Source organism: Diadema antillarum, unplaced genomic scaffold (assembly GCF_040938485.1).
Source record: "Diadema antillarum isolate AM-2024a unplaced genomic scaffold, OU_Dant_1.0 seq00000069_RagTag, whole genome shotgun sequence".
Classification (NCBI taxonomy): Eukaryota; Metazoa; Echinodermata; class Echinoidea; order Diadematoida; family Diadematidae; genus Diadema; species Diadema antillarum.
Genome location: NW_027271168.1, coordinates 1,644,227 through 1,654,441, shown reverse-complemented (window position 1 = coordinate 1,654,441; position 10,215 = coordinate 1,644,227). Strand labels below are relative to the sequence as shown.

The following is a 10,215-nucleotide window of genomic DNA, read 5'->3' as shown; positions in this document are numbered from 1 at the left end:
GTCTGTGTAATACATTAGATGGTAGAAAACAATTCATAAGTGATGAACTCAGAAGTTGTAAAGATAAATACAAAATGCCGTTACATACCTCATGTATAAACTATAATATCATGCTATTTCAGCAGTCCCTATTTCCCTCGAGACAGCTGTACAAACAGACAGAGATGTGAAGTGGAAAAGACACTAAACTTGTTGGAAGCTTCATGTAAGACTGTGAAATGCAAAATTACTGATCAAATATCATGATTTGAACAATTTGCATTCCCGCTAATATCGCAGTTCCTGTGAAGACACACTTTCGCTTCTCTAAGAATAAAAAATTTTGGGCGGTTGAAAAACCTTGAAATCAATCATCGACGTCAGAGGAACCAGTCTCTAAGCTTTGAATTTCAGAACAAATAGCACATAAACCCAGGTTGCTATGGTACATGGGCAAATATGACTACCGGTAATGAAAAACTGGGGTGAAAAAAAAAAAAAAAAAAAAGACATAAAAAAGAAAAAGATGCACATTGCTTTTTAGTTCCTCATAGCTCTAGTTTCTCATATCTCCAGTCTTTCTGCACAGAAGAAAGTGTGATGATCCGGAGAGAGAAAGCCAGGCCATTACCGTGTTAAGAACCAGAATGCCCCACCGCTGAGAGGGGAAATGAAGCATTGGGGAGCAATGGAGAATGGGCGTGGTCGTAGCCCATTACCTCTTCTGCTTCTTCCCTTTTCCCTTCTTGGGCTGGCAGTACTTGGCCTCCAGGCTGGCGAAGAGGTTATCCATCTGTTGTTCCCGGCTCTTCTGTTTGCCAAGGATGAGGGCCTTCAGGGCATCGTCGCCCCCGTCCCCTGGACCGCTGGCCCCGTTGAGGCCCAGCTCCTTGGACATCTCCTCTGCTTCTACAGCCTCCTGAGCAGCCTATATTCAAGAGATAAGAATAGGGTGGAAAAGAAAAGAGGGGTGGGGCATTCATAGACAAAGAAATGAGTTCAGGAATGAACATCGATCAATAGCTCTTCAGAGGTGAGACTACTTTGGATCATCTTTCTGCTTTGAAGTTTTCTCATCACACTATCTTCAATGAAGAATTAAATATCATTTATCACACTAACACTAATCTTACATCAAACACATTTGCAAATACACATTTACACACATAATTAATAAATCACACCTAAACAAACACAAGCATTTCAGGAAAACAAACATGTGAGGAATCTTTTATACATGATATATACTGTATACACTGAAAAGGAAAGATTATGAGAGAGAAACGTTATTACAATGAAAAACTACAAATGCATACATATACTGTAAAATGAGGACTGGGGGTAGTGGAAAAGCAAATTACACATCTAGAAACTTCTGATGTTGAATATCTCTTGAGGAAACAAACATCTCAAACTCACTCTCTTCTGTCTAGCTTTCTCCTGCTTCTTGCTCTCCTCAAACGCCTCAAACTTTGGCACCTCGCCCTTCTTCACGAGTCCCTTGAGGATCTTTCGGAATCTGGGGACGTCGTCTATGGTACTGCACATCACGTTTCCCAGGATTTCGTCCATGTCGCCCTCAAACTCGATGTAAGCTGCCTTCAGGTCATCGAGCTCCTCTGCTGATCCTGAAAAGCAAGAATGACAAAGTAGTCAGTTCTCTCCGCTGAAAATAATTGCACAGGAACCTCGGTATGAGCTGCTTGGAATCACTGAAATATCCTCATTGTATTGGTTACCTTTAAAGGGATCGTATAGTTCTGGTTGAGACCTAATTTCAGGTTTCTAACATTTTTTGGTGAGATAATGAGAAACCTCTTACAAAATATGAAAGAGCATGTAATTCTATGTGGAATTCAATGTTTATTTGATGAAAATTGGTTTTGAAATGGCTGAGATATCCAAAAAAGAGCGATTCTAATAAAGTGTGGGACCCACACTTTATTATGATCGCTTTGTTTTACTTTGTTTTTGGATGTTTCAGTCATTCCAAACCCGATTTTCATCAAATAAGCTTTGAATTCCTCTTAAAATGGTATGCTCTGTACTATATCATAAGTGTTTTCTTGGTATCTCGCAAAAAGTTAAAAGCCAATTCTCATCTCCACCAAAACTGTACCATCCCTTTAATAGGGATAAGAACAAAAGAATATAAAAGGAATGGGTCCTGCAATATTACCTTGTTATATCACATATCTTGCTATATCTGACACTGTTACAGAGTGGTTCCACTGTATTCATCGGACTCTACATAATGTGATTATGACAAAGATATCATAATCTGACAGCTCTCATCATGTGGTTTTGTTTGTCTGTTTGGGTCTTTTTTTTGCTATAAAAAATCAAGTGAAAATGATGATTGGATCCACTGGCTTAGTAAGAATGAATATGACTTTCTAAGATTGTGCAAAGTTAATCTATAATGCAGCATTTTTTATGTTTCTGCAGACTGATGTGCTGAAATTGTTCCATGGAAATTAAAGATGCAGGCGACTCCTGTTACAACGAAGCCCTCAGGACCCCCAGTTTTGTTTTGTTATATCGATGTTTTGTTACATTCGAACAATAAGGCATATAAAGCTTTACAAATAATAAATTTAGGACCTGAATTTTCACTCCATTGTTACAAGACTTCCATTATGGCTGTGTCCTTTTATAATGGGAGTGCACTGTAACGACAACTGCCATACATTCTTATCTCCTTGGTGGTAAGATTCTGGAGGTTCTGTCTGAGTTCTATCATACAGTGGTCAGCTAAAGCTTGAACTTATATCAGTGAAAAGCAACTCTAAGCAGACTCTATGAGATTTAGTACAATTGACTTTTAATTTCACCAAGAATTGGCAATATAAATTCTTTCAGATCTTCTTTTTTTCTAATTCTTATCACAATAAGGGCAGCAAACACAAAACAAAGCTAAAGGAAAAAAGCCGATGAAAGAGAAGCAAATTTTGCAACTAAAAGAGGCATTCTGTAAACTCCAAGACTTTGTGTCATCGTTGCATCATGCTATATGTGAGCAGTTTTCATAAGCTGCGACACTACAGCTTAAAACCTGCTCATCCCACAGTAGTTGCTCTACATACAATGAACTGAAATTGTAACATCAGAGAACCCCTAACTTCATGAATGCAACAGAGAAGTAAAGTAAGAACAAAAATGCATAGAGAGTGATACACCTACCTCGATATTTCTCTTCAAACTCTTCTATGTCCTTGACGTCGACCTTCTTGAAGAGGATTCTCCAGTAAGCATCCCAGTCCTTCTGTTGGTCCATATCAACCTCATCATCAACTTCTCCTGAAGGGTGAATATATCATTAAATGACTTTCAGAGTCTCTTTAAATATTTGATAAGGTAAGTAGTCATGTTGCTGTACCACAATGATCCTTTGTGGATTAAAATCTATGCTACACAAGGTGATCACAAATTTCAGATTTTAGTATGTAGAAAAGAAGAAAAAAAAAATATGATGCCTGGATGTATTCACGTAAAGTGAGTGTCATAGAGTGAAGTAGTCTGCCATTTGGGTCTTGTCTAAACCTCAGTGCAAAGGAAACGTGCACGATGTAGCCATACATGCTCGAGCAATAATTTCTCCATGACATATTAACCCTTAATGCCAAGCTTTGTTCACGGATTGGCACATGTAATGGGGTGCTTTGTTTGCATTTGTATGTTCATGCTGAGCCACAGACAGATGTAGTGATGTCATTGATTGGAATTGAGAGCTCAAGAACTTTTACCAACCTGACTCATCATAAAGGTTCCTCCGAGACTTATCAGACAGGACCATGTAGACCTTGGACACGACCTGGAACTTTTGTGTGGCCTCATCCTTGTCCTCTTTAGCAGCCCGGTCAGGGTGGACCTGAAGTGACCGCTTGAAGTAGCCTTTCTTCACTATAAGCATGCAGGATCCAAAAGGTAAAACACAATCAGCATTGAATGAGTTAATGAAAATCAGCATGAAATCAGCATGAGTTCAACAGAGCAGTAGTGTTCATGGTGGGGAGTGCTATTAAGCATTGATTGCAGAAGAAACCAAGTCTAGTGTATTATTAGCCAGGTGAGACTCACACCTTTAGGCAGAGACTCCAACCCCAATCACCTGATGATCTGGAGATTCTCCCGCCTGAAACCCCTAGCAAACGGGAGACTCCAACTTGATGTGTGCAAAGTGCACTTCATGAGCGTGGAGTTCCTTGCGGTCGGGGTCCAGCTCTAGGTTTTAGATGCTCTCTCGTGCTATCTAAGGCTTATTTTTCAACAAATGATGGCAATAAGTAGGAAATCCTTTCAAATGGGAGACACAGAGCCAGGGCGGGAGAAATCAAATCTCAAGCGGGAGAACGGGAGATTTTGCAAAAATGGGCTTTCGCCAGGAGATATTCTCCTGTCGAAAGCGGGAGGGTTGGAGTCTCTGCCTTAGGGGTGTTTCTAATGCTCACACGCCGAACAAACTTTCTCAAATGCCTCACAAAAAACAAACAAACAAATAATTATGGATTTCTAACCACCAAAAGACACATTTTAGGATAATCATTTTTTCTTACAGTGTAGGCCTACCGGTAAGTCAAAACATTATAGAGTTACTATGTAGTGTAGAAGGATTACATGTAGACTTCTAGATCACACAGTTTACAGCTTAAAAATTAATAACGAACTCATACTTATGCAAGTTTCCGAGTCCCACTCAACATGCACTTCACAAGGCTGTCATGCCAGGCCAAGCATGCTGTGTATTGTGGTAATTGTATTATGTTACAGTGTTGCACTGTGTTAACGTCCCCACCATTTGCCAAAATGTTACTAAAATGTACATTGTATGCACGCATAGACCCAGAAAGTCTGCTATTAATACAAAAGTTACTAATAATGGTTAGAACTGTACTAACAGTTTGAGGACTCTTGTAACAATGAGTAAACCTTAACATTACTATTAGTCATTACCATAATATATCAATACCATCCATCAGATAGACTAATATGACAATAGAGTGCGGTAGATATCTAACGTGTTAGGGACCAGAGTCTCGTCTACACAGTACCTTGACCGACAAGTATTTCTAAGGCGAAAAACTTCTCATTTATAATAATGACATTTGCTGGGTCAGTTGTTCGCTTCTTAGACAGACACCATTGATACAATGTACATACGCCATTGTGACGGTTTCAACCGTTTTTCCTCCACTTCTTTGCAGTGATCCCCAATTCATCGCTGCCTTCGTTTGAAAAATCACCGCACGAACGTCTATGGCAAGCCAAATGCATGATCCATACAATCACTATACTGTATCAGTACACTTACGTTTACTGCACGTAAGTGTACCGATATAGTGATTGTATGGAGCATGCATTTGGCTTGCCATAGACGTTCGTGCTGTCATTTTTCAAACGAAGGGCGGCGATGAATTGGGGAGCGCTGCAAAGGAAACAACCAGAAAACAGGAGGAAACAGTGGAAGAGGAGAGTCAAAATGTTTACTGGTTAATCCTGTATATATTTTTTTCCAGATCAGTTTGAAAACCAAGCTGGAAAAAAATAATGGTAACCATTTTTATGCGGGGGGAACTGGGTCGAAGTTGCGTTTCCGCCAGAACGATGGAAACCGTCGCAATGGCGTATGATTCAATGGTGTCTGTCTAGGAAGCGAACAACTGACCCAGCAAATGTCACTATTATAAATGAGAAGTTTTTTGCCTTAGACATACTTGTCGGTCAACTCAGTACCATACAAGTACAACAGCATGCGTTTAAAAGTTTGCACAACTGTTAAAGATAATATAAAGTTTTGGTACCTCAAAAGTTTCCCTGAATTTCCTTGTCTTAGTTTGTGTTTCAGATTAAAGTACCTTTCATATAACCAACACTGTGAGACTTACTCGCCCCAAAGTGCTCTCATGTCTTTAGTAATCATGCAATAATAGTTTCGTACCAGAGCCGCCGCCGTTCGACGGTGAGGTAGTACACGTATTGTGCGAAACCATTATTGCATGATAACTGCGACCAGCAGCGTGCAGCCCCATACAAAACATGTGTATGCATAGCTAACTGCGACCAGCAGCCCCATACGCATAGCGTAATGGGGCTTCGCATTGTAGCATTCAGGATCATGACAGATTTAGTATCGCGGGTAAATATCAACTTAAAATTCAAAAATTTCTTCAATTTGAAGACTTACCAATTAAGTTGAAGTATTGAAAACAGGCTTCGGGCAACGTTTGGTTCTGCCAATAGTCCCTTTCTGTTCAAATTGATGACTGAATGTGACTCGGTCGAGTGGACCTTGGGAGAGCTACATACACTGAATACTATGACCAGCGCATGTGCACACATCACATGCGCACAAATTTCAAATCCATGAACAGATAAGATGTTTGTGTGCACATGCGCTGGCCGTAGTATGGTATTCAGTGTATGTAGCTCTCCCAAGGTCCTCTCGACCGAGTCACATTCAGTCATCAATTCGAACAGAAAGGGACTATTGACAGAACCAAACGTTGCCCAAAGCCTGTTTTCAATACTTCAACTTAATTCAATAATTGGTACTGTAAGTCTTCAAATTGAAGAAATCTATGGATTTTAAGTTGATATTTACCCACGATACTAAATCTGTCATGATCCTGAATGCTGCAATGCGAAGCCCCATTACGCTTAGACAGAAAGATCCGTCTGTCCGGAGGACTCTTTTATATTTTGCCATTAACGCTGTCCTCCGTAGACAGACGGAAGGTTGCAGTACCCATTGCTGTGTGGATGTTCTTAACCACTGTCTCTATGGAAAATTGGGTGAGGTACCTCACCCTTCTCGATTGCGTCTAATTCACGGCCCTAGGTCGGCAAATGTAAGCTTGTATGGTGAATTTATTTTTTTAAGAATACGTTACACTCACCAGATTAATGAATAATCCAACATTTTAGGAGAATTTTCAACGTAAAACACAGCCTGTCGCGTCGTCACATTCAAACTGCAGAAACATACACTATGAATCTATTAGCCAATCACATGCGAGGTAGTTTCTACGTGTTTGTTTTACTAAAACACGTACCTCGCATGTGATTGGCTTAGCAATTGTTACAGATTCAAAATGGCGACTTACTGCTCGCGAATGGCGATGTTGCGATATCGATAAAATTTCTGCATTATAACCGAGGTTATGTGAGTATTTCGATTGCACAATGTGAGAAATTTATCCCAAATATTGCTGCATAATGTGTCATGTCATGTCATACTTGTTTGAATGTAAAAAAGCTGTCTGAAATTTGGTTTATCGTAACGTTTGATCTGTGCGCGACTGCTCCACACAGGAGCCGCAATCATTGACTTCGGTCTGTATACGGAGGGGATCCGTGAAGCCAGACGCAGTCTCCGCCGAACATTCCCCGACGGACAGATACAGACCGATCTTTCGGTCAACATTACGCTATGCGTATGGGGCTACTGGTTGCAGTTAATTGCATGATTACTAACACATGAGACTACCATTTGAGAGCACTTTGGGGCGAGTAAGTGTCACAGTGTCAGTTATATGAAAGGTACTTTAACCTGAAACGCAAAAATTCAGGGAAACTTTTGAGGTACCAAAACTTTATATTATCTTTAACTGCACATGCAATGTGGGGGGGGGGGGGGGGAGGGGGTACATACATGAGGAGCTGTTTCCACGTACTTTACTCATTCCAAGTTTTGCCTTAGACATACTGGGGGTCTAGTAACCAAGTGTAAATTCAATAAACTGCGCGGACAGATTTTGTGGCGCGATGCTCGTACCCACAGAAATTGCAGTATGTGGGGCTGAAGCAAATTTCCTGTGACATGACGCAGAACTTCATGAGAAACGATAAACTGAAGTTTACGTGGATGCACATTTTTCATACGTACCTTCACTCGCCGTCGCATCTTTCTTGATCATAAGCACATCATAAAGATTCTTCGACCCGAACAACTCTTCACACTGGTCAAGAAGAGACATTTTGTGGTGCGATTACACTGGCAACAAAACCGGCGAGACAAATGTAGGCACAACGCATGTACAGTATATCAGATATAAAAGGAAGACGGAAGTAGTATTTCCCGCACTTCGAATTCCGCGCGCGAAAAGATCGTACCCATGTACATGTGTGGGACGTGAGTATCAAGGGACCACAGATTGAACGGGTACGAAGTTGATAGGTTCAGTAACTACAGGCTTTTGGACCCCTATATGCTACAAAGTATTAGAAAAGATTAGTAACTACAGGCTTTTGGACCCCTATATGCTACAAAGTATTAGAAAAGATTTCTAGAAAGGATTTCACATGAAATAAAGATTACCGCTTTTTCCACTTTGTCCGAGTTTGAGATTTCATCAAAACATAAAAGAACAAAGACCGTTACTAAGCGCCACACCGCACTATTTGGTATGATGATGATGATGGCGATGATGGTGATGATGGTGATGATGATGATGATGATGATGATGGTGGTGGTGGTGGTGGTGGTGATGATGATGATGACGATGATACAGTAGGTCCCCTAATGATATACAATGTATGAAAAAAAAAATATTCGTCTTATATCATAAGTGATGATGACAGTGATTAAAAAAAAAAGTAGTAGTGGGCACTACTGCACATGCAGGGTACATGATTGTATCCCTCATCAGCAGTGTCACTGCCATGACATCCCCATCGGGGCCCGTCATTAGGTATACCTCGAATAAAGATGGTAAGGCAGGTCTAAATCCATGTAATAATAGCCTACAGGTCCAATACGCCTACAACTAACAGTGTTATAACTAATTGCTTTAACATTGTTAATGATAGTATCAACAAAAACGATCAAAATAATAATGATGATCAAAAACAATTATAGGGTCTAGTAGGCCAAGGAATATGATGACGATAGTGATCATGAAAAAAAAGATGATGATAACCAGAATGAAACAATGATGATTGAAATTATTTTAAACAACATTAGATGCCTATTAATATGATGATATAAATATTCAAGATGGTAGCCTTATCATGATAAAAACTAACATATACTGAACAAAAGTGAAAGTCAGACCCTGTTTTGGGACCCTTTACACTAGGTACAGACTCTTTGAGTAAAAGCGGACACGGGAAACTACACCAACGAGAAAGAATTATTAGTGTGTTATTTAGTAATTTGTAAAATTGCCAACAAACGAGTAGAATTTCAAACATTTAAAGCTCATAGAAATGAATGAAAGAATAAATCTTCATATAAATCAATTATTTTATAAAGAAATAAAAAGAAGAGAAACAAAGATATATCTTAGAGTGGAGTATAGTGACTTGCATCGGAAAGGAGTTCATATTTTACTCTTGTTGGTTAAATTTCTGCTTCCTTCCGGGATGTGAATTAAGGAGTGGGCAACTCATAGGTGGCATAGCAGCCTTGAAACTTTTTTTTTTTTTTCAAACAGTATATCCTTATATAATTCATGGTAAAATATGAAGCGTTGGTTGGGAGTTAAAAGGCTAAAGACAAAGATAAGGAGTTCTTGACTTTTTATTCCGTCACAACGAATTGCTCACTAAAATGTAATGGCAAAAGAAATCAAGTACAGTTTGAAGCAAGACGCTAATCTTGAACGGTGAAGAATTTCCAAATGAGTCATTAAAAATTACGGCACTTAGCATGCTTAGATTAGCCAAAAGATGCTACCGTGAGTATATCCAATAGTGCACAAGAGGATAAATCAAGAAGACCTTTGCATACCGTTCCGATAAGCATGACTCTGCAGCATGCGGACTGCGTTTTCGCGCGGTTAAATATTACTTGAACATTGTACTTTGCCCGTTGGAAGGGCCGACATCGACGTCAAGGAGCAAGTCCCCAAACTTCGGGGGTGATTAAGGGGAAGCCTCCTCCCTCTGTATACCCGAACTGATCACTGACGTAACATGCATGCAAATACATTATTAAGTGTGTGATGTCATCATCCAATGCCTTCACGATGTGATATTAATGTAACTAAGATTGATAGTCGTTATGATCTTGATTTATGTCGTCTTTCTCTTCACCGTTATTCCAGTCCTGTGTATGCCTATATACCCCCGTGCAGTAGTTATTTACTGAACGCAAAAAGTGTTTCATTTCCATGAACACCATGATTGTTATCACTATTATTAATCCGTGCAAATTCTAAACTTGTCATCGATAAGTCGATCAATTTTGTATGCATTAATAAAAAGCTTGCGTGTATCTAGGCTCTATTGCACGTT

The 10,215-nt window shown here is 39.7% G+C and overlaps 1 protein-coding gene across 1 annotated transcript; it reads right to left on the bottom strand.

Annotated features, from left to right (window-relative positions):
- On the bottom strand, positions 1 to 8,002 carry LOC139725939 (dnaJ homolog subfamily C member 9-like). The gene is made up of 5 exons (XM_071637021.1): positions 7,865 to 8,002; positions 3,730 to 3,882; positions 3,163 to 3,279; positions 1,399 to 1,607; positions 1 to 907 (listed from the first exon to the last, which is right to left on the bottom strand). The coding sequence occupies exons 1-5, from the start codon at positions 7,953 to 7,955 to the stop codon at positions 695 to 697; spliced, it is 783 nt and encodes a 260-aa protein (XP_071493122.1). The 5' UTR covers positions 7,956 to 8,002; the 3' UTR covers positions 1 to 694.
- Positions 8,003 to 10,215: the final 2,213 nt, after the last annotated feature.